Here is a 24599-nt window from a genome sequence, read left to right on the forward strand (position 1 = left end):
CTATAACACTTGAAAATGTCCGTTCAGATTCTGATCAGATCGCTTTACTGAGTTTCCGTAGTTGTTTTTTTATATATATATGTTTTAAAAGTTTTTTTATTAAAAATATTAAATTATTATTTTTTTAGTAGCGCTTGATATTTTTAACTAAAACAATTTTTTTCAATAATTTGCATTCCTGACTAATTCCACTTTGACCATATTATGTGCATGGAGTGAGGCTCTCAACAACCATACATGTAGCTTATCCAAGTGTTTGACAAATTAAATCAAGCCCGTAAGCTTGATCTCTCTATGATTTTCTCGTTGTCTTCACCTACCTCCCTGGATGAGAACCACAACTGTGGTTGGTGGTGAGCAAGACCCGTCTAACCACAACAACTCTTGGCTCCTATTTTTTATTTTTTATTCTTTACATTTTCTTGAAGAATATAAATATATGCACTGTGGTGTTCTCCACTCTGATGTATCTTTTTTTAATTGATGCAGGCTGCTGGATATCTACCAGGACCTCACTGTCAGCTTTTGTCAATCTTGGACTTGCTTAATTGGTCAATATTCATCGAGAACAGCGCGTTTTTGAAGCACTCAACCTTGTCAATGGTTGACTGCAAATCTCATTTTACGATCAACAGTGATGAGTAGAGACACCAAGAAGAACAACAGGAAATTAATGTGGAAAAATTAAACGCTACCCTTAGGTACTTTGCTTGTGATCATGAGTACGCCCATACGTTGTTAGAAGAATTGTGCCAGCAACGATTGCCGATTTTCTACGATACCATACCCATAGCTTGAACTCTTGGTAGTGTTTTGTTACGACACTCGAAGAAAAAGATAAAAATAATAGAGATATGATATATTTATTTTTATATATTTCTTGTTTTGAAAATATATAAATTTATTTTAAAAACCGTTACCATATAGACACATTTATTTTATTTGTGTAAATTTATCTTCGAATAAATATGTTTTTTCCTATCTTTTTTTTTACGACTGCTCATATTAAAGACTTTATTATGAGCAATCGTCCATTAACACCATAAAAGAAAAGGCATTCGATTTTTTTCAAGAGGTTAATGATCATAACACATGTAATGCTGAATTGATCATGGGAAACATGTAAGATATTTCTTTCTCAAACAGCAAACCTTAAACTAGTTGCTTTGAATCATTCTGTACGCGTGATTCTTTGGAAGGTCAAGCAAGACCTGATGCAAATAAGGAGGCTTGAGAAGAGACCCCGTGATGCATGAATCCTACTAGAAAATGGAAATGTGGGAAAATCAAAGAATTTTGACAGAACCTAATTAAAACTCATTAGTTGTAGTTATTATTTTTCTAGAATAGCTGTTAGTTCCTAGTTAAATTAGTGTTACATTTCACATATATATCAAACTACTTTGAACAAAATAAGAGAATTAATTAGTTTTTTGTATTTTTTACAATTGCATTCTAGAAATACAAATTGGAAAGATTCATATACATCAAGACCATTCTAGAATATTATTAATAGAGAAGGATCTAGCTAGTTGCTAAGTCTTATGTTTGAATCCAACATATTTCCTTATATATACATATGACTCCATATATTTGTTTTCTTTTTTTTTGGATCGAGCAAGTAATCCAGCATAAAACACATAAATTAATTGTTTTTTTTTAAATGGCTATTTGTAAGTAGGGATTTCATAGTTGTTAATAATTTTAAACATAATTTTAAGATAATGTTATTTTAATTAAAAAACAAAAATTAATAAATTACAATTAAATTTTTGACCAGCTTTATCAGATCAATTAAGTTACCGAGATTAACCAAGTTATACTAGATTTTTTATTTTTTTTATTTTATTTTTTCAATCCAGTTTGATCAGCAAGATCCCGACCCGCCTGCCGTGCTAGGCCGGTTTCAAAAATATGGTTTTAAATGATATATACGTCCCACGATAAGTGATGTGACGAGGTTGTGAGAATTAATATATACGACCAAACCATAATTAACGAGCACCATCAATTCAACTACTTTTAGGTTTTAGAAAATTGGGAAAAAATGGTTGAAAAATAAAAATTTAAAAAGAAAAGGAAAAGGAAAAGGACAATTTCCCTGGTCTCAGGGCCACTAACTATTTTGTTTAATTTCCTGAATATTTTTTTTTAATCATCCGTGTGGTTGCTGCAGCTCCAATTTAGATAATATCGAACGGATGGCACTGTAATTACTGGCATTAGGATTGCGACAACACACCATACATGGCATAAACAATCAGCTAGCGTCATAAAATCAACATTAAATACAAATTAATTAGAGAACGATTTATATTGTTTGAGATAAATAAACTCCGATCAGTAGAGATATTTAGGAAATTTATAGTGGATGAGGAGGAGGTGGGGGCAAAGAAGACTTTAATGGCAGCACCCTACCAACCGCAATAAAATAAAAATAAAATGGGGGTGGCAAGCAGGCTTTCCCACTGCAAGTTGGTGAGGACAAGGGGAATTTGCAAGTACAAGAAATGTAAGAACCCTCCTACCTATCACGTTAACCAATAAATCTTTTCAAATTTTTTAATCCAATTATTTTACTGGCTCGTGTGTAAAATTAATCGAAGTAAATATTATTTTGATATGAATTAATAATCTTGAAAACATATAAATAAAAAATAAAAAATATAGTTTGATTTTTTTAAAATAAATCTAAAATAATATTTTTTAAAAAATTTAACATGTTAAATCTACTTAAATTTTATGGATAAGTACGCTAAATTTATAATTAATATCATAAACTACTTTGTTGTATTTGATAATTTTATTTTAATGTTATGATAATAAAAAATATATTAAAATTAAATATTAATAAATAAAAATAGAAGTAAATTAAAATAAATTATAAGAATAATTTTAAGTATTAAAAAATTAAAAAAGATTCAATAAAAAAATAGAAGACGAATTCAAGAAAAGGACAAAAAAGGGAGCAACACCTTTATTGTTCTTTTTATCCCGGTTCTTTTAGCACAAGGAGACAATAATTAAAGATTATGGGGGTCTCTTACAAATACCGGAAAAATCTATTTAATATATTTTGCTAGTAAGCAAGCAAGCTTGACGGCGACGTATGAAATAATGACGATGGCTACACGGATGTGAATCCATGGATGCTTACTGGCTAGAGTTTTTTCTTCTCTCTTCACTGTTATTTTTTGTTTTTGTTTGCCATTGCTGGACTGCGTAGGATTCTGCTGCGAGGTTTCAAAATATTATTATATATAAGAGAAATACAGTACATTTAATAAAACCAAACTGAACTTGTGATTTGCATTCTATATATAAGAAACAGTGGTGTGCAGACCATGGGGGCAAAGGGATCGCTGCAAAATGGTACAAGGTTCCGCAGGTCCTTAATTGGAAGCATGAAACGTCCAAGAGATAGGCTACAGATGTAGAGGTATGCACAAAAAAAACCAAAATGGCTTTCAAATTGTCAAGTAATCAGTGCATGGAGTCTGGGAAAAAGAAATGGCTAAAGAGCTGCACATTACAAATGAAGAACGGCCGGCCATGAGTTGAATACTTTCAGCTTTTCTTGTTAATGGTTAGCTTCAAGTGACATTATTTTAATTTTAAAAAATTAAATTTATTTTTTATTGAGTTATGGAATGATTCACTATGTTATTTGTATTTGACTAGCTTATCTCCAGCCTGATTTTTTTGCAGCCGGTCCGAGATAGTTTTCGGATCAACCCGCTAGCTTAGATAGATTTTAATAACACCATGGTTCAAATGTTACGTGAGGGATAAGAAATAGATTTTTCATAAATTTCTTAATTGTGACGTGGATAAAGAATTCAAAATGAAAAGTTTCACATTAATAACCGAAAATAGAGCGAATTAAAATGAAAAGGATAAGAAAAGAATTAATTCTTCCCTAGTTTTTTTACAACTCTACTTTGAGCGTGTTTGGAAATATATTTGTGATTGTTTGTTAAAATATTTTTAATGTTGAAATATATCAAAATAATATTTTTTTATTTTTTAAAAATTATTTTTGAAATCAATATATTAAAATAATTTAAAATATATAAAAAATTAAATCTTTTTAAAAACACACTTTTCCAACCATTCTATGAGAGCATGTTCAAACAATAGGGCAAGCAGGTTTTAATAAAGGTGGTTCTCTATGCTCTGCTTTTCTACTCATAAGAGAGAAGGATGTATATGGGTAAACTTTCAGGATGAGAAATATATCATTTTCTTTGTTGTCTTCGTAGATTTTTTTTTTTTTTGGATTCGTAGATTTTTTCTTCATTATGGCTATCCTATGTATCAGCCAGTACGTGACTTGGTCCCGGCTTTCAGCTGTAAAAAAAAACCCTAACTATCCTCAATTATATCTGATATAAATTCTTAAAATTGGTTGAACCGGAACACCAAATAATATTTTAATAGCAATTTTCTTTTCCAAATTTTGCCAGGAAGCACACTGTTCAGGCTGTTTTAACACCCAATTAAGTAAATCTCATCAGGAGTAGCCAAAAGAAGAAGCACATGATTGCAATTAATAAATTTTACTCGAGTTTTCTTCTATAATATTTTTGCCTGGCATTGATCCAGCCGACATGATTCTTGGATTCACCACGCACTCGAAATGAAAATTCACAACTTGGTGTAATTAATATAAAAAAAGAAATACCTAACACCAAGGCCGAGTTAGAAACAATGCCCTAGTCCAATAGCTTGCATCAACTTGAAAGCTAGGATGACGGGAAAGTTTATAAGAAATCAAAGAGAAACTGTAGAAATTCAAAATAATCCGTAAATATCCCATGATATATAATTATCAATATTTATTTTTTAAAAGGAAAATAACTAACAAAATCAATCGAGTTACATAGCATTTCCGCGTGTGGATAAATAGAGAAAAAATGGATTTTTTACTATTTTCAGGTAAATATATGCATGGATGTGTTCATGATATCCAGACACCGTCGATGATTATAATCTCCTCCGCCATTTATGGAAGGGAAACTAAGGTAGATATGGTGATTTAAATTTAATGGCAGAAAAAATCATTGATTAAATAATAAGAAATAGAGCCGTGACGTAGTGCTGATGTGCCACTTCTCAACAACCCCCATTTCTCCCCAAACTTCTATCTTTTTGACAAGAACAGGAAATCCTCCCAGTTATGGGACCCCACTTAAGTGCATGCTACTTACCACAACATCCCAAGTGTCACAATCCCACCCATTGAATCCCATGATGATCCAACGGCCACGTACACTTTTCAACTAACACATTGGCCAACCCACCCCACCCTCCACCTGCCTGCCGCTCCCCGTTCCTTCTCTATTTAAAGCACCGAAATTTTGGTGAACAAACTCAGGATTTTTGGGTAACCTGAAAATTCCTACATACATTTAGAGCCTCGCAACTTCAATTTTGTTTTTACTATAAAGCCCTCATATAATTTTTTACGCCAGAAAATTCTTTGTGCTCACACATCCGTTCTTCTCTCTCATTTTCTCTTTGATCATCCCAATCGATCCATCACTCTTTTTTCGTCTCTCCCCCATCTTGGCATAGAGGATCATCGCTATACTGCAGGAAAAAATGGAATTTTGTCAAGATTCACGCAATGGCAATGGTTCACTGGGATTTAACACTAATGACCCTTTGAACTGGGGCATGGCGGCAGAGTCACTAAAAGGAAGCCACCTGGATGAGGTCAAGCGCATGATCGAGGAGTACAGGAAGCCTGTGGTCAAGTTAGGAGGTGAGACCCTGACCATAGGCCAGGTAACTGCGATTGCCAGCCGTGACGTTGGTGTCGTGGTGGAGTTGTCAGAGGAGGCTCGAGCTGGTGTCAAAGCCAGCAGTGACTGGGTCATGGACAGCATGAGCAAGGGCACAGACAGTTATGGTGTTACTACTGGTTTTGGTGCAACCTCACATAGAAGAACCAAGCAAGGTGGAGAGCTTCAAAAGGAGCTTATAAGGTAATCAAACTCATGACAAATCCCAAAATTTACTTTAATAGTATCTTAACTGCTAGTAAGGTAGCTTTTTTAATTACTGTACATATCACGCAGTTTTTTTTTTTGCCATGATATTGTTCATTTGTTACTTTAAAGAGGGGATTGTTGGCTTGTTAGTATTGATATTTCCCAGGAAAAAACAACTAATGTCTTGTCAGAGACAAAAAAAGAAGAAAAAGGTCTTGTTGTGGACACGATTCGTTCCTGTTAGTTGCTTCCACGTTCGACAACATATATATGTCTGCGTTAGCAGTTGAATCATTAATCACATAGACAAATTGATCTAATCATGTAACAAACGTATTAACAATTATTAATGTCTTCTTTTGGTCCTTTCAAAACAATGGAAGCAAAGGGTTCTTTCTGTTAATTGGAATTTTGGATCATTTCTGGCAAAAATCCCAAGACATATAGCAATAATGATCGATTGTTAAGGTGGGAGATGATGTATTGTGTCGTGTCATAAAGATTAAAAAAAATTAAAAATTAAAACCTAAGGAGTTTTTGTTAGGGAGGAAGATACCACAAGGGCATGTGAGCCTTAATTTATATATGAGGTGCTCCTTCACTCTCCTGGAAAATGCCTAAAATTAGCACGCACGCACGTTACATCAGCAGTCTTGTTAACTTGTTATTGTTAGGTTGGTAAGTTGTACGTGGAAGTCCAGCAAGGACCAAAAAAAAATAGAGAGAGATGATGTGGTTAGGTAGGTGATCAGATTAAAGCAGTGAAATAAACTATTATAAAGGGTTGAATATTTCCAACCGGCCTAATTATATTTAAATTACGTATCAAAGATCATTTAGGTGCCTGAATTTCAAATAAAATATTTTGCTTTGTGTATATTTCCAAGTTGACCTGACTCGTCTTGTTTTATTTTAACCATCAAATAAAAAAATATTCAAAGAGAAAAAGTATAGTGTCCCGGACGGTAAACATCATTAATTACTTGTAATTTACTTCGTTAATTATGGTTTGCCAATGTTAAGAAAGAGTGCAAGAAACTATCCTAGTTGCTAGTAACATTTTTTGGTTACAAATTGTCACCTACACTTCGCTGAAGTTCTTGCAAGAATAACTAATTAAAAATTCTATTACCAAATAAACTTGTCACCTAATTTATTTTTGTTTTCAATTAAGATTGTTGCTAATGTGGTTTATGGGATTTTATTTCACCAGGTTCTTGAATGCCGGTATCTTTGGAAATGGCACGGAGTCTAGCCATACATTGCCTCGCTCAGCAACCAGGGCAGCTATGTTGGTCAGAATCAACACCCTGCTTCAAGGTTATTCAGGCATAAGATTTGAGATGCTGGAAGCTATCACGAAGCTGCTCAACCACAACATCACCCCATGTTTGCCACTTAGAGGAACAATCACTGCCTCTGGTGACCTTGTACCATTGTCCTACATTGCTGGGCTCTTGACAGGCAGGCCTAATTCAAAGGCAGTTGGACCCCATGGAGAGCCCCTAAGCCCTGCTGAAGCCTTTACACAAGCTAGGATTGATGGCGGCTTTTTTGAGTTGCAGCCGAAGGAGGGTCTAGCACTAGTGAATGGTACTGCAGTGGGTTCCGGTCTGGCTTCAATGGTGCTTTTTGAGGCTAATGTGTTGGCAATCCTATCAGAAGTTCTGTCAGCAATCTTTGCTGAAGTTATGCAAGGAAAACCTGAGTTTACTGATCACCTGACACATAAATTGAAGCATCATCCTGGCCAAATTGAAGCTGCCGCCATCATGGAACATATTTTAGATGGCAGTGCCTATGTTAAAGAAGCTCAGAAGTTACATGAGATCGATCCTCTACAAAAACCTAAACAAGACCGATACGCTCTTCGAACATCTCCACAATGGCTAGGCCCTTTGATCGAAGTGATTAGAACATCAACTAAAATGATCGAACGAGAAATCAACTCTGTCAATGACAATCCTTTGATTGACGTGTCGAGGAATAAGGCTCTAAATGGAGGGAATTTCCAGGGGACCCCAATTGGTGTTTCAATGGACAACACTCGTTTGGCCATTGCTTCAATTGGCAAACTCATGTTTGCACAATTCTCTGAACTTGTTAATGACTTTTACAATAATGGATTGCCTTCAAACCTTACTGGTGGCCGCAATCCAAGCTTGGATTACGGGTTCAAAGGTGCCGAAATTGCCATGGCATCTTACTGCTCGGAGCTCCAATTCCTAGCCAATCCTGTCACCAATCATGTCCAGAGTGCTGAGCAACACAACCAAGATGTCAACTCCCTGGGCTTGATTTCTTCAAGAAAAACAGCTGAAGCTGTTGACATATTGAAGCTCGTGTCAACCACTTTCTTGGTTGGTCTATGCCAAGCCGTTGACTTGAGGCACGTAGAAGAGAACCTAAAGAACACAGTTAAGAACACTGTCAATCAAGTTGCTAAGAGAGTCTTGACAATGGGCTTCAGTGACGAGCTTCACCCTTTAAGATTCTATGAAAAAGACTTGCTCAAGGTTGTTGACAGAGAACATGTCTTTTCCTACATTGACGATCCTTGCAGTGCAACCTATCCATTAATGCAAAAGCTAAGGCAAGTACTAGTCGAGCATGCCTTGGTGAATGGCGAAAGGGAAAGGAATTCAACCACTTCGATTTTCCAAAAGATCGGATCTTTTGAGGAAGAACTGAAAACCCTTTTGCCTAAAGAAGTGGAGAATGCTAGACTTGAAGTTGAGAATGGAAATCCAGCTATTCCAAACAGGATCAAGGAATGCAGGTCATACCCCCTGTACAAGTTTGTGAGGGAAGAATTGGGAACTAGGTTGCTAACAGGTGAGAAGGTCAAATCTCCCGGCGAGGAGTTCGACAAGGTTTTCACAGCTATCTGTGCAGGGAAGTTGATTGATCCCTTACTGGAATGCTTGAAGGAATGGAATGGTGCTCCTCTTCCTATTTGCTAAGCTATGGATGTCCTGTAATCATCTGTCTTTTTTCTTTTTTCTTACTAAACTTACTTGTCATGTCAATTTGTACGTAACAAGAAAAGTGTAAGCCTATGTTGTCTATTTACTTTCAAATCATTAAAGAATATTTCTTTGTACATCAACAAATGCACAATCCTAAATAAAAAGGATTAGTTTTTTTACTATGAAATTTCTCTACACTACTACTCCTCAAATGCCTACCAGTACAGATTTCAAATTATTTAGACCAATATCTTACGCTATTTAATTGCATTTAAATCTAATAAACTTTTAAGCAAGAACACCTTTTTGTTTTTACAAAGATACAACCCTTTAATTTTATTAATTAAACTAATTTTAAGTTTAATTAAATATCTAAATTTATTAGTTCTTCAATTACATTCTTGATTTGGTTAAATAAACTAATCTAAAGTTTAATTAAGTCCTAAAAACTTTAATTTAGGTTGTCTTGACCCAAAATTTAATTTATTCTTTATTTATTTCATTTTTCATTTATTATTTTTTTACTTTTATATCATCATTCTTTTTATAAAATAAAAATTGTAAAAAATTGTGTTATGATTCTAATTTGACCAAATCAACTCGTTTAACAAAAAACTTGACTTTTTGGTCGGGTCAACTCTCAAGCCAAGTTTGATAATTATGATTATCATTAAAATATATTTTTTATATTTTTTAAGCTATTAAAATACATTAAAAAAATTTACATAAATAATTTTTTTATATTTTTTAAGTTATTAAAATACATTAAAAAAATTTACATAAATAACTCTTTATAAAAAATAAAAATATTTAACTTATAGCACAGCCCGAGCCACGTGATTAGTAGCTTTAAGAACCTGTAAGTGGCGGAGGTTGGGGACTACCCCAACACTTCACCAACAATGAGGTTATAGATCTTATCCGTCTGGTTGTTCTTAGTCTATCTTTGGAGTTCTCATTACTTTTATCTCTTTCAATACCATCGTTTTATTTTATATTTGAGAAAGGTTTTTTTTTTTTTATTTTTCCACTCTGAAAGGTTAATTCAAAAGATAAGAATAAATTCTTATTTTGACTGTTTTATAAACTTGATTTTGAGTTTTATAATCAAATATTTGAAATTTGTATCGATGAATGTAAAATTAATTTATATATACTTTCATTTTATTTACTAAAAAAATTATATAAAAAACTGGTAATGCTATTTATATTTACTACAAAATGAGCTGAAATTTAATATTTTATCTTATTTTGATCATTATCTCGAGAAAAATACATTGTTATTATAAAATATAAAATAAATATTAAAATAAATTAAAATGGATAGAAAATAAGCTAAATACATCATTAACTAAACAATAATAACACATTTAAAGGGTGCTCGAGGGTGAAGTAAATTTTGATTTTTAAAGTAATTTTTATTCTAAAATATATTAAAATAATATTTTTTTTATTTTTTAAAATTTATTTTTCATATTACCTATTAATTTATAATTTAAAATAAAAATCCTTTTTTATTTTAAATTAATCTCAGTTCCAAACAAGTGCCTACTATAATACTTACGGATGAGAAAAATAACTGAAAATCGATTAAACTGATAAAATAAAAAATAATAATTACAAAAATTAAACTGTAAAAAAATAATTAAACTGATTATAATTTAAAAAATTAATTGGTTTGATTTGATTTTAGTTTTATAAATCTGAAACTAAAAAAACCGAACTAAAACCAAACCGGAAAAACTAGAAAAAACTACAGCCAAACCGAAAAAACTAAGCCAAATCAAGAAAATTAAGATAAAAAATCGAGCTAAACTAAAAAATCAAACTAAACTGATTTAAATAGGTTTTTATCTGGAAAACCGAGCCAAAATACCAAACCGAAAAAACTAAACCAAATCAAGAAAATTAAGATAAAAAACCGAGCTAAACTAAAAAATTAAACTAAACTGATTTAAACAGGTTTTTATCTGGAAAACCGAGCCAAAATTAACCAATTTAAACTATTTTTTAAAAATAATTTAATTTAATTATTTTTTTATAAAAAACAAATCAAACAAAAAATAATTAACCTGATTGACACCGCAGCTTCCCTATTTTCCCCTGTGACCCCGCTTCTTTCTACACGCGTAAGCTCCCGTGTCTCTCTCTTTCGATTTCTCTCTCTCCTTCTCTCTCACAAAAGAAACACGAAAATGGCGTGCGTGGGGATCTTGTTAGGCACGGGAAACCCGCTCCTCGACATTTTTGCTGTTGTAGACGATGATTTCTTGCAGAAGTTGTGTCTCTTTTAACACCTCTTTTACTATGTTTATTGCTCTCATTGTTGCAGAAAGCAAAACCTGAACTTTGCTTTATTTGATGTTGTTCTTTTAATGCTTCAATCTTTATTATTCGATACTGCTTGATCCGTGTTTGTTACCTATTAATTAGTTCTTGTTGTCTGATTGAAAATAAGACGTAGATCTGAGCTGCTTTCAACGTGTGTTCTGGTTTGCCATGACAGATATGATTTTGTTCTTTCATTGCATGATTGATTCTCTGTTTTCTCTCTTTAAGAAATTTCATCGTGATTGTTTGGTTACTGAGAAAATCTTAATGTTTGACGTGTTAAACGAATTTCTTAAATGTGAGAATTGAGCTCGATTTTTTTTGTAAATCTTTGTTTTCTACAGTTTAGATCATATTCTATTCGTTTCATATTTAAGTATTATGTGATTTACTTTGGGAATTTGAATAGCTTTCGTTAATTTGTCTATTTTGATAGATACGACATCAAGCTGGGCAATGCTATCCTCGCCGAAGACAAGCACTTGCCTATGTGAGTTCTTTTTATATCTATGCATTTTCCTATAAGGGTTCCCTTTTTCAGGCATTTGAAACATTGTATTGATGCTTCTTGTTTTTATGGATAGTTGAAGGTACGATGAAATGGCTAGCAAGGACAATGCAGAATTTTCCTATTTGAAGGTACATTGCTGGAGGTAATATAAGAATTTCTGAATTTAATGATGTCATGTTTAAATTTTAATATTTTCAGTTAATGAGTAATATTATTTTATTGATGCCTGTCAACTAACAAGCATCGTTTTTTATCCCAACCAAGTTATACTGAGTCAATTATCTTTGTATTTTTGTTGAAACATGGTGTAAACCCGTCTGGTAAAATATTTATCACCACCTTTTTCCTTTCTTTCTCTTGTCTTTATTGACAAAGAAACGAGGAGCAGTTGATGAGGGCAGCACCTACCTCTTCGCAAAAGCATGCTGCAAAAAAGAAAAAGAAAAAAAAGGAACATGATTCCAGAACAAACATAATCAGAGCACTAGAACTAAAACTTTCTGATGGAGGAAATTCATCTACTTTGATCCAGCGAGGTGCAGACCACTCAACTTTGAGGACGAGATTATCATAGCCATATCCATGAGATTGTCGATGGCTCTCTCCGAGCATCTTCCTTGTTAACAAGAGGAACACAACCAAAACCTTTGTTCAAACCAGTGACAGCAAACACTCGAGCTGTTGGTCCCAATGGTCGGTAGAGGTCATTCAAGTCTCTTTCTCGAGTGTCCTCTAAGAGGCACATGGCTGTCCACCTGTCGTGCCACAAGTCCTACACTGTAACATGAGAGTTGCACCTCTGTTTCCAAGCTGTGCTCGAGAGTCCCCTGCTATCTTGGTTTCGCCGTATGCTCCGCTGCCTGTTTGCAATTTCGACAAGGGATCTATTAAAGTACGATTAGGGTTTTTAATTTCAAATCAAGGGTTGTGGCTTGATTTTAATTTCAACGGCACCACCGCATGCTTTTCATCCAGCCACGCCAACAACCTTCACTTTCGATCTTTTTTCAGTCACGTTTATCTTAATCATTATTCTATTCTGAATTTGGAGAAAAAATCAGAGGAGAAAAAGATTTTGGTCGTAAAAAAAAAGAGAAGTCAGACTTAATTTTTAATATACTAATATTAAAAATAAAAATAAAAATAAAAATATTTTAATATATTTTTAACGAAAATGATTTTATTCAATAATTTGCCCAAAAAATAAGCTTGACTAATTTCACTTTGACCATATTATGTGTATAGAGTGAGGCTCTCAACAACCATACATGTAGCTTATCCAAGAGTTTAACACATTAAGTAAAGCCTGTAAGCCTGATGTCTCTATGATTTTCTCATTGTCTTCACCTACCCTCACTGGATCAGAACCCCGACTGTGCTTGTTCCGGTCTAACCACAACAGCTCCTGGCTACTATTTTCTTCTTTTTTTAACATTTTCTTAAAGAATATGTGCAGTGTGGTGTTCTCCACTGATGTGTCTTTTTCAATTGATGCAGGCTGCTGGATATCTACCAGGAACCTCACGATACCGGGAGTAAAAGATAAAAATAATTTCATATATTTCTTGTTTTAAAAATATATAAATTTATCTTAAAAACTGTTTCCATAGAGACATGTTTATTTTATTTGTGTAAATAAATATGCTTCTTTCTATCTTTTTTATTACTATTGCTCACCATAAAGGCTTTATTATGGGCAATCGTCCATTGACAGCATAGAAGAAAAGGATCATAACACGTGTAATGATGAATTGATCATGGGAAACATGTAAATGTTTCCTTCTCAAACAGCAAACCTTAAACTAGTTGCTTTGAAGAACTGAAAAAAGGGTTTGGATCATAAATTAACTTGACAGGTAACTTCAAATTTAATTGATTAATTCTCACCTAGGTTTTTACAACTCCACTCAGAGCAGGTTCAAATTATCGGGCAAGCAGGGTTTAATAAAGGCGGCTCTGTAGTCTCTATGCTCTGCTTTTCTTCTCGAAAGAGAGAAGGATACATATACATCAGTCAATGACTTTCAGGATGATAAATATATACTTTTCTTTGTTGTCTTCGTAGGCTTTTTTTGGATTCGTTGATTTTTTCTTCATTATGGCTATCCTATGTATCAGCCAACGACTTGTCCAAACCCTACGTTCGATATAAATATTTTTAAATAGTTGAACCATAATACCAAATAATATTTTAATAACAGTTTTTTCAAAAAAAAAAAAAAGAAGCTGTTCGGGCCGTTTTCACACCCAACTAAGTAAATCTCAGTAGGACTAGCCAAAAGAAGCACATGATTACAATTAATAAATTTTACTTGAATTTTCTTCTATAATAATTTTGCCTGGCATTGATCCAGCCGCCATGATTCTTGGATTTACCATGCACTCACGATGAAAATTCACCACTAAAGTGCATGCTACTTACCACAACATCAACCAGCACATCGGCCAACCCGCCCCATCCTTCTCTGTTTAAAGCACCTAAATTTTAGTGAACAAACTCAGGATTTTTGGGTAAACTGAAATTCCTTGTGCTCACACATCCGTTCTTCTCTCTCATTTTCTCTTTGATCATACCAATCGATCCATCACTCATTTTTTGTCTCTCCCCCATCTTGGCATTGAGGATCATCGCTTTACAGGAAAAAAATGGAATTTTGTCAAGATTCACGCAATGGCAATGGTTCACGGGGATTTAACACTAACGCCCCTTTGAACTGGGGCATGGCGGCAGAGTCACTAAAAGGAAGCCACCTGGATGAGGTCAAGCGCATGATCGAGGAGTACAGGAAGCCTGTGGTCAAGTTAGGAGGTGAGACCCTGACCATAGGCCAGGTAACTGCGATTGCCAGCCGTGACGTTGGTGTCGTGGTGGAGTTGTCAGAGGAGGCTCGAGCTGGTGTCAAAGCCAGCAGTGACTGGGTCATGGACAGCATGAGCAAGGGCACAGACAGTTATGGTGTTACTACTGGTTTTGGTGCAACCTCACATAGAAGAACCAAGCAAGGTGGAGAGCTTCAAAAGGAGCTTATAAGGTAATCAAACTCATGACAAATCCCAAAATTTACTCTACTCGTATCTTAACTGCTAGCAAGGTAACTTTTTTATTATTGTATATATTATGTAGGTTTTTTTTTTTTGTCATGATATTGCTAATTTGTTGCTTTAAATAGGGGATTGTTGGCTTGTTAGTATTGATATTTCCCAGGACAAAAAAAACTAAATTCTTGTTAGAGACCAAAAAAAAAAGGTCTTGTTGTGGACACGATCCGGTCCTGTTAGTGGCGTCCACGTTGACAACATATATATGTCTGCGTTAGCAGTTGAATCATTAATCACATAGACAAATTGATCTAATCATGTAACAAACGTATTAACAATTATTAATGTCTTCTTTTGGTCCTTTCAAAACAATGGAAGCAAAGGGTTCTTTCTGTTAATTGGAATTTTGGATCATTTCTGGCAAAAATCCCAAGACATATAGCAATAATGATCGATTGTTAAGACATCTAGCAAAGGGTTCTTTCAGTTTTTTTCAGGGAGGAAGATACCACAGGTGCTTGTGAGGTGCTCCTTCACTCTCATGGAAAATGCCTGAAATTAGCACGCACACGTTTCATCAGCTGTCTTGTTAACTTGATACTGTTTGGTTGGTAAGTTGCACGTGGAAGTCCAGCATTTAGGTGGTAGGCGGGTAATCAGATTTTATTTAAATTACGTATTAAAGATCATTTAGGTGCCTGAATTTCAAATAAAATGATCTACTTTGTGTATATTTCCAGCTTGACTTGACTCGTATTGAGTTATTTAACCATCAAATAAAAAATATTCGAAGAGAAAAGTCTACCATCCCGGAAGGGAAGCATCACTAATTACTTGTAATTTACTTCGTTAATTATGGTTTGCCAATATTAAGAAAGAGTGCAAGAAACTGTCCTAGCTGCTAGTAACATTTTTTTGTTACAAATTGTCACCCACACTTCGCCGAGGTTCTAACTAATTAAAATCCTATTACCAAATAAACTTGTCAGCTAAATGTTTTTTTTTTTTTTGAAGGTTGTTGTTAATGTGGTTTATGGGATTTTATTTCACTAGGTTCTTGAATGTTGGTATCTTCGGCAATGATACGGAGTCTAGCCATACATTACCTCGCTCAGCAACCAGGGCAGCTATGTTGGTGAGAACCAACACCCTGCTTCAAGGTTATTCAGGCATAAGATTTGAGATGCTGGAAGCTATCACCAAGCTGCTCAACCACAACATCACTCCATGTTTGCCACTTAGAGGAACAATCACTGCCTCTGGTGACCTTGTCCCATTGTCCTACATTGCTGGGCTCTTGACAGGCAGGCCTAATTCAAAGGCAGTTGGACCCCATGGAGAGCCCCTAAGCCCTGCTGAAGCCTTTACACAAGCTAGGATTGATGGCGGCTTTTTTGAGTTGCAGCCGAAGGAGGGTCTAGCACTAGTGAATGGTACTGCAGTGGGTTCCGGTCTGGCTTCAATGGTGCTTTTTGAGGCTAATGTGTTGGCAATCCTATCAGAAGTTCTGTCAGCAATCTTTGCTGAAGTTATGCAAGGAAAACCTGAGTTTACTGATCACCTGACACATAAATTGAAGCATCATCCTGGCCAAATTGAAGCTGCCGCTATTATGGAACATATTTTAGATGGCAGCTCCTATGTTAAAGAAGCTCAGAAGTTACATGAGATCGATACTCTACAGAAACCTAAAAAAGACCGATATGCTCTTCAAACATCTCCACAATGGCTAGGCCCTTTGATCGAAGTGATTAGAACATCAACGAAAATGATCGAACGAGAAATCAACTCTGTCAATGACAATCCTTTGATTGACGTGTCGAGGAATAAGGCTCTAAATGGAGGGAATTTCCAGGGGACCCCAATTGGTGTTTCAATGGACAACACTCGTTTGGCCATTGCTTCAATTGGCAAACTCATGTTTGCACAATTCTCTGAACTTGTTAATGACTTTTACAACAATGGATTGCCTTCAAACCTAACTGGTGGCCGCAATCCAAGCTTGGATTACGGGTTCAAAGGTGCCGAAATTGCCATGGCATCTTACTGCTCGGAGCTCCAATTCCTAGCCAATCCTGTCACCAATCATGTCCAGAGTGCTGAGCAACACAACCAAGATGTCAACTCCCTGGGCTTGATTTCTTCAAGAAAAACAGCTGAAGCTGTTGACATATTGAAGCTCGTGTCAACCACTTTCTTGGTTGGTCTATGCCAAGCCGTTGACTTGAGGCACGTAGAAGAGAACCTAAAGAACACAGTTAAGAACACTGTCAATCAAGTTGCTAAGAGAGTCTTGACAATGGGCTTCAGTGACGAGCTTCACCCTTTAAGATTCTATGAAAAAGACTTGCTCAAGGTTGTTGACAGAGAACATGTCTTTTCCTACATTGACGATCCTTGCAGTGCAACCTATCCATTAATGCAAAAGCTAAGGCAAGTACTAGTCGAGCATGCCTTGGTGAATGGCGAAAGGGAAAGGAATTCAACCACTTCGATTTTCCAAAAGATCGGATCTTTTGAGGAAGAACTGAAAACCCTTTTGCCTAAAGAAGTGGAGAATGCTAGACTTGAAGTTGAGAATGGAAATCCAGCTATTCCAAACAGGATCAAGGAATGCAGGTCATACCCCCTGTACAAGTTTGTGAGGGAAGAATTGGGAACTAGGTTGCTAACAGGTGAGAAGGTCAAATCTCCCGGCGAGGAGTTCGACAAGGTTTTCACAGCTATCTGTGCAGGGAAGTTGATTGATCCCTTACTGGAATGCTTGAAGGAATGGAATGGTGCTCCTCTTCCTATTTGCTAAGCTATGGATGTCATGTAATCATCCGTCTTTTTTTTATTTTTCTTACTAAGCTTACTTGTCATGTCAATTTGTTCGTAACAAGCAAATTGCCTATCTATATTGTCTATTTACTTTCAAATAATTAAAGAATCTTTCTTTGTACAACAAAAAATGCGCCATCCTAAATGAAAAGGATTAGTTTTTTTTTGCTGTCAAATTTCTTTACATTACCACTCCTTAAATGCCTACCAGTACATATTTCAAATGATTTAGTCCAATATCTTACACTCTTTAATTGCATTTAAATGTAATAAACTTGCAAGCAAGACCACCTTTTTGGTTTTATAAAGATATAATCCTCAGGGATTTTTTATTTTTTAGAATAGTTAATGTTCTTGTTCATAAAAGGTTGTCATTTCATGTTCATGATTTCTTGACAATACATGTTAACATTGAGGCCACAATAAAAACCCACTTGGAACTACCATTAGACTCATGATCTTACACTTGCTAAATTTTACTCTTTTTTTTTGGTAACCAATGCAAAAAAATAAAAAACCTTGTTTACCTGAAAGGATGGAAAAATATCGATGAGATACAAATTCAAGAATTAAATTTAAAATTTAAGGACACAATATAATATGAATCTGAGGTCAAAATAAGCTTTGTTATGCATTTCATATTTATACATTTATGACAAAATAATTATTATAAAAAAATATAGCCATTTTAAAAAAATCACAAGATATTTTTTTTCCTATAATTAAAATATGCAAAAAAATCTCAGGCTAGTTTATACTAGAGTGAGGGATGAGCTTCTCACACGAAGCCACGTAGCGCCACATCAACCGTTGATGGCCACCTGAAATTGTCAGAGTTTAATTAATACGATGAGGACACTGAAAATTCGAAGTTGAAACTATATTTAATTCAAATTCTATACAAGTACGTGTTTTATAGGTATACGTAGATTATTAAGGAATTTCAATACAATTTTATAAATAAACTTGATAATTTATAGATTTAAAACATAACCCGCTCAATTTTTATTTCAAGTTATTTTGAATAAATTTAGATGAGAATAGCCTACATGAATTCTAATATTGTTTTTGAAAAAAATATTTATTAAAACAATATTATTTTAATTTTTAAAATTTTAATTCAAAAACTTTGTTTTAGGCTTGAGGGATAATTCACAAGTTAACTTAATCACCATAGTTTTCAATTGGGTTAGTTTATGATCATTTATAGCAGCTGTTAGTAAATCTTTAAGATTATCACAGCATTTATTATAATTATTAAATAAATTGTGAAATGCCCACCACCATCAGACATCTGCTGATTCAGCGCTGCTAAATGTGTCTCTAAAATGCTAAATCCAACCATTGATTCTATAAAACAAATTTGTATTTACACTATCACAAAAAAACTTTTTCTTTATGTCCTTTATGTTAAATATAATTGTAAATTGTTGAGAATATAATAATGGTTATTTTTAAAATAATTTTTATTTAAAAATATATTAAAATAATTTTATTTTTATTTTTTAAAATTTGTTTACAATAAGAATACATTAAAATAATATAAAAATAAAAAATAAATTAATTTAAAATTAAAAAAATTTATTTTTTTCAAAAATATTTTTAAAACATAAAACTAAATTCTTCAAAACCAACGTCACACGTTCTAATAATTTCAAGATACTCCGTGGTACGAATATCTCATGTTTTTTTTCCACGGTAGGTTAAAGGTTTTTTTTATTTTATTTCTGTAGATAAATAATTAAATGAAAGTCAGTAAATAAATATTTAAACAAAAAATTTTCTTAGACTGCTTTACTACCAAACAAATAAAACGTGAGATTGAGACCAAACAAAAACAATTATATTTTAATTAAACCAATTAATCAACCCAACCACTCGCTTTGAAAACCCGCCAGTGGCGGAGGTTGGTGACTCCACCGACACCTCACCAACAATTAGGTTATATGGTTCATCTTGTCCCTCTTTTTGTTATGAATCTATCTTCTAGCCACTCAGTACTTTTTTCTCTCAATACCATCCTTTTATTCTGTATTCGGCATTTAATACGAGAAAGGTCCTTTTCCCCCTCTCAAAGGTTGATTCAAAAGGTAAGAAAAATTCTCATTTTGGCTGATTTATTGACTTGATTTTGAGTTTTATCACCGAACATTTGAAATTTCTATGGATGAATGTATAATCAATTTATATATACTTTCATTTCATTTACTAAGAAAATTATTTCCCTTGAATTGTCATAAAATACTTCCCAATGGTTAACGATGATGCTAGATTACATTTACTTGAAAGTGAGATAAAATTCAATGTTTTATCTTATTTCAGAATAAAAATCAAAATTAATAAAAAAGTGAAGTAAATGTTGATTTTTTAAAAGTTATTTTTATTTAAAAGTATATTAAAATAATTTTTTTAATTTTTTTTTTGATATTACACATTATTTTATAATTTTTAAAAAATCATTTTTTGTTTTTAAATTAATCTCAATTCCAAACGGGTGCCTACTATAATACCTACCACTGCTTCCCCATTTTTCCCTGCGACCCCGCTTCCTTCTACAGGCATAAGCTCCTCCGTTTCTCTCTCTCTATCTCTATCACAAAAGAAACACGAAAATGGCGTGCGAGGGGATCTTGTTAGGCATGGGAAACCCACTCCTCGACATTTCTGCTGTTGTAGACGATGATTTCTTGCAAAAGTAAGTTGTGTCTCTTTTAATACCTCTTTTACTATGTTTATTGTTCTCATTGTTGCAGAAACCTAAACCTGAACTTTGCTTTATTTGATGTTGTTCTTTTAATGCTTCAATCTTTATTATTCGATACTGTCTGATCCGTGCTTGTTAGCTATTGATTAGTTCTTGTTGTCTGATTGGAAATAAGAGGTAGATCTGAGCTGCTTTCAACATGTGTTTTGGTTTGCAATGACAGATCTGATTTTGTTCTTTCATTGCATGATTGATTCTCTCTGTTTTTGTCTCTTTATGAAAATTTCATCATGATTGTTTGACTACTGAGAAACTCTTAATGTTTGACGTGTTAAATGAATTTCATAAATGTGAGAATTGAGCTCTATTTTTTTGTAAATCACTGTTTTCTACAGTTTAGATCATATTCTATTCGTTTCAAATTTAAGTATTATGTGATTTAGTTTGGGAATTTAAATACCTTTCTTCCTTTGTTGATTTTCGTTAATTGGACTATTTTGATAGATATGACATCAAGCTGAACAATGCTATCCTCGCCGAAGACAAGCACTTGCCTATGTGAGTTCTTTTTATATCTATGCATTTTCCTATAAGGGTTCCCTTTTTCAGGCATTTGAAACATTGTATTGATGGTTATTGTTTTTATGGATATTGAAGGTACGATGAAATGGCTAGCAAGGGCAATGTAGAATACATTGCTGGAGGTAATATCAGGATTTCTGAATTTAATGATGTCATGTTTAAATTTTAATATTTTCAGTTAATGAATAATATTATTTTAACGATGCCCGTAAACTAATGAGTATCGCTTTTTCTGTTATGTTTAGGTGCTACTCAAAATTCAATCAGAGTTGCACAGGTTTGCTGTGATAGATATGACTGCATACATTTTTGTAGTTATGCTTCTATTGTATGTGACTAATTTGTTTTTACTCCTCTTGACTTTTGTTTATTGCAGTGGATGCTCCAAATTCCTGGTGCAACCAGCTATATGGGCTCCACTGGGAAGGACAAGTTTGGAGAGGAGATGAAGAAAAACTCCACTGAAGCTGGTGTTAATGTAAATTACCCTGCATCTTTTGTTTCCAACGTTTAGGTTGATTGTACTGTCAAGGAGATTTAATGAGGATGTGAAATCAGGTACATTATTATGAGGATGAGGCTGCTCCCACTGGAACATGTGCTGTTTGTGTTGTTGGTGGTGAGAGGTCAGTTTTACCTGTGAGTTAGAATTCTGTGCATCTGCTCGTTATTTTGTCCTTGCTAAATACATTGCTGCAAACTGACATGAATCTTGCTCTTGTTTCAAAAATTTCAGAATTGTGCTGTTTATAACTGGTATAATCTTTTATGGATATGAAACATTGTATTATTGAAAAATTATAACATTAACAATTAACAAAAGAAACTAAAAGAGCATGGTGGTTTACGATAGTAATGTGGACTGGACACCGTGTTATATTGTCCATCATAGACAAAGTAACATCATGTAGGGTGTTTTAGGTACTAAACAATGTTGTTTTGTCAACAAATTTAAGTGATTTTTTGGAAATATATGTTCACTTTAGTGCTTGGTTTTCAAGGCTTGTATGACTGGTCCTTGAATTTCATTTGTCTTCAACTCTGGTCCCTAGATGGGAGAGAGAAGAGAGAAATGGCAGAAGAGAGGTAGGAGAGAGAAATTTATGTTCAGCCTCATTTTGGCCACAAAAACCTCCAACATTGGTTTCTACAGTTTGCCTTGGAGCGAGTAGTTTATTTATGGTGGTTATAGGCACAAAAATAATCGGGTTATTTTGGTTGATTAAAATTTTTTTGAGGTTGAAAATGTGTTTGGGAGTTTTTGAGATGATTTTGAGATAGTTTAGGTGAAAAATGGAGTGATCTGCCTGCAAAATGTCGCTGAAAAATTAGGGTTTTTTTATTAAATATTCTTTTGCAATTGGTGTATTGATGGGATTTTTTTTTTTAAATCCCTGGATGGGGTTTTTTTATTAAATATTTATTTGCAATAGAAATAATTCGTCACTCCAATTTTTATAGAGATCCTGTGCTGTTAGTTAGGCACTAGTTGTGATTTTCTGCTTATTGACTTTCCATTTATCATGGGTCCATGTTTTCTAGCACTGTGTCCAAGATCAACATTTTTTCCAGTTTCATTCTACATGCTGAGCATATGTGTTGTATGCCTGTTGGAGGTAGTGGCATCTGTGGCAAGGGAGGGGCTATTAGTAATCCATGAAGTATTGATGGCATGCCAAGGTGTACTGTCATTCACCCCTGGGCCAAATATTTTATTATGGAGAATAAATATCAGCCCTAATCTTGTTACAACATAAAATGTTGTAACAAAAGTAGACTGCATGTTGGTGTGAACTTTGCAATTGAAACTATGCATTTGTCAATGTTTTCTGGGTTAAAAGTTAAGTTTTTGTTCAGGTCGCTCATTGCAAATTTGTCTGCTGCAAATTGTTACAAATCTGAGCACTTGAAGAGTCCAGAAAATTGGAAACTTGGTACTACCATTTATCTTTCTCTGCTTCCATATTCAACACTTTGTTTAGTTGTTGGCCATATGTCATGCTGGTCTCCCCTTTGCAACTTAATCCTTCTTTTTTTTTTCTTTGAAACAGTTGAAAAGGCAAAATATTTCTACATTGCTGGGTTTTTCCTTACCGTGTCTCCTGAATCCATTATGCTTGTTGCTGAACACGCAGCTGCAAACAACAAGGTAAAACTTGTCCAGTCAGATCTTTCTCTTTTGTAATTATTGCTTTTCTCAGTTCCGTAATCTGAGACATGCATGTGCAGGTCTTCATGATGAACCTCTCTGCTCCATTTATCTGTGAGTTCTTCAAGGATGTGCAGGAGAAGGCTCTACCGTAAGTTAGCCATCCTCTGTTTTGTTCATGATGTTTGTCAATGGTTCAAAACTTATTCACCTTTTGTCTACAGTTATATGGACTATGTCTTTGGGAATGAGACTGAAGCCAGAACCTTTGCAAAGGTTCATGGATGGGAGGTGATTGTTTCTTCATGCATTATAGTCAATCAGAGGACCAAATTCAGCTACACCATGCAATTTACCTTACTGGATTTTTCTTGTTTATCAGACTGAGAATGTTGAGGAGATTGCTCTTAAGATTTCTCAATGGCCTAAGGCATCAGGGGCACACAAGAGGATTACTGTTATTACACAAGGTGCAGATCCTGTTGTAGTTGCTGAGGATGGGAAGGTGAAATTATTCCCTGTGATATTGTTACCCAAGGAGAAGCTGGTTGATACAAATGGAGCAGGTACGCTCTTCTCTTCCATCTTTTTAGTCTGTCCGATATTTGTATCTGCCTGGAGATCTTTAAGATATACCCATTGATTTGAGTTTCAAAGTGTTTAAAGTTAGTCTCTGCTGCACTTCCCGATGTTTGTATCTGCCTAGAGATCTTTAAGATATATCCATTGATTTGAATCTCAAAGTGTTTAAAGTTAGTCTCTGCTGCACTTTCTTCCTTACAGCTGAACTCAATATCTTATCTCTAGTTCCCTCCATCTAAACAGCAGCTTGCTAGAAAGCTAGATCATCTACTTTGGTTATAAGAAATGCAAAAAAGATAACATCTGTTAGATCCTGAAATTTAGTGTTTTAAGCTGCTATTAGTTTCAATATTCCTGCAGGATTCATACCTGGTGTTAGTATCTTCGCAATCTTGACTTCTCCGAGCAAATCTTAATAGCTTTTCTTCCGTGGCAGGTGATGCGTTCGTTGGTGGATTTTTGTCACAGCTGGTGCAAGAGAAGCCCGTTGAAGACTGTGTGAAAGCTGGTTGCTATGCAGCAAATGTCATTATCCAAAGGTCAGGCTGCACATATCCAGAGAAGCCCGATTTCAAGTAGGCTCATATCCCCCATCCGAGCCTCTTACTTTGTACTGGAGTTGATTTTTCTGCGCGTTCTCCTAAACATAATTTTTCTGTGCGTTCTCCTGAACCCATGTATTTTGGTAGAGGAGTTTTTTTTTTTTTCCAAGTCACCAGTGTTGCCTTGCTTGGGGTAGCAGTCCACAGAGCTGGCGAGCCATCCTTGGCTTAATCCACTAAGCAATTTTTCTCTTTCATAATGAAAAATGGTGAACCAGGTTTGGTTCAGATGAGTCTGTTGTCTATGAAGTAGGATTCGGTCATTTGTGCTATTTATATAAACCTGGCCTATCACCGGGTATCGTATTTCA

At 34.4% G+C, this 24599-nt stretch overlaps 3 protein-coding genes across 5 annotated transcripts; all 3 read left to right on the plus strand.

Moving 5' to 3' along the window:
• The first annotated feature begins 5357 nt into the window (after nt 1-5357).
• LOC105137115 (phenylalanine ammonia-lyase G2B-like) lies at nt 5358-17845 on the plus strand. 2 transcript variants are annotated; one of them, XM_011042724.1, is made up of 4 exons: nt 5358-5494; nt 14346-14839; nt 15344-15457; nt 15900-17845. In XM_011042724.1, exons 2-4 carry the CDS (start codon nt 14454-14456, stop codon nt 17647-17649), a joined length of 2250 nt encoding a protein of 749 aa, XP_011041026.1. In that variant the 5' UTR covers nt 5358-5494; nt 14346-14453; the 3' UTR covers nt 17650-17845. The 2 variants fall into 2 exon arrangements, with proteins under 2 accessions (XP_011041026.1, XP_011041027.1); XM_011042725.1 differs by lacking the exon at nt 15344-15457 and having other exon boundaries at nt 15900-17841.
• On the plus strand, nt 5488-9144 carry LOC105137114 (phenylalanine ammonia-lyase G2B). The gene is made up of 2 exons (XM_011042723.1): nt 5488-5990; nt 7210-9144. Exons 1-2 carry the CDS (start codon nt 5605-5607, stop codon nt 8957-8959), a joined length of 2136 nt encoding a protein of 711 aa, XP_011041025.1. The 5' UTR covers nt 5488-5604; the 3' UTR covers nt 8960-9144.
• On the plus strand, nt 11067-24599 carry LOC105137113 (adenosine kinase 2). Of its 2 annotated transcripts, none has more exons than XM_011042722.1 (12): nt 11067-11243; nt 20878-20931; nt 21031-21077; nt 21201-21232; nt 21332-21433; nt 21514-21581; nt 22813-22889; nt 23007-23104; nt 23185-23255; nt 23329-23395; nt 23487-23670; nt 24123-24599. In XM_011042722.1, the coding sequence occupies exons 1-12, from the start codon at nt 11161-11163 to the stop codon at nt 24263-24265; spliced, it is 1026 nt and encodes a 341-aa protein (XP_011041024.1). In that variant the 5' UTR covers nt 11067-11160; the 3' UTR covers nt 24266-24599. The 2 variants fall into 2 exon arrangements, with proteins under 2 accessions (XP_011041024.1, XP_011041023.1); XM_011042721.1 differs by lacking the exon at nt 11067-11243 and adding an exon at nt 20187-20364.

Source organism: Populus euphratica, unplaced genomic scaffold, assembly GCF_000495115.2.
Source record: "Populus euphratica unplaced genomic scaffold, PopEup_1.0 scaffold63.1, whole genome shotgun sequence".
NCBI classification, from domain to species: Eukaryota; Viridiplantae; Streptophyta; class Magnoliopsida; order Malpighiales; family Salicaceae; genus Populus; species Populus euphratica.

Bases quoted from the DNA above. Each gene is read 5' to 3' on its own strand.
- LOC105137114 (XM_011042723.1), top strand. From the start codon at position 5,605: ATGGAATTTTGTCAAGATTCACGCAATGGCAATGGTTCACTGGGATTT. The intron at 5,991-7,209 runs GTAATCAAACTC...TTATTTCACCAG, and splicing joins CTTCAAAAGGAGCTTATAAG to GTTCTTGAATGCCGGTATCT.
- LOC105137113 (XM_011042722.1), top strand. From the start codon at position 11,161: ATGGCGTGCGTGGGGATCTTGTTAGGCACGGGAAACCCGCTCCTCGAC. The intron at 23,105-23,184 runs GTAAAACTTGTC...ATGCATGTGCAG, and splicing joins ACGCAGCTGCAAACAACAAG to GTCTTCATGATGAACCTCTC. The intron at 23,256-23,328 runs GTAAGTTAGCCA...TTTTGTCTACAG, and splicing joins GTGCAGGAGAAGGCTCTACC to TTATATGGACTATGTCTTTG.
- LOC105137115 (XM_011042724.1), top strand. From the start codon at position 14,454: ATGGAATTTTGTCAAGATTCACGCAATGGCAATGGTTCACGGGGATTT. The intron at 14,840-15,343 runs GTAATCAAACTC...AGTTTTTTTCAG, and splicing joins CTTCAAAAGGAGCTTATAAG to GGAGGAAGATACCACAGGTG. The intron at 15,458-15,899 runs GTAAGTTGCACG...TTATTTCACTAG, and splicing joins AACTTGATACTGTTTGGTTG to GTTCTTGAATGTTGGTATCT.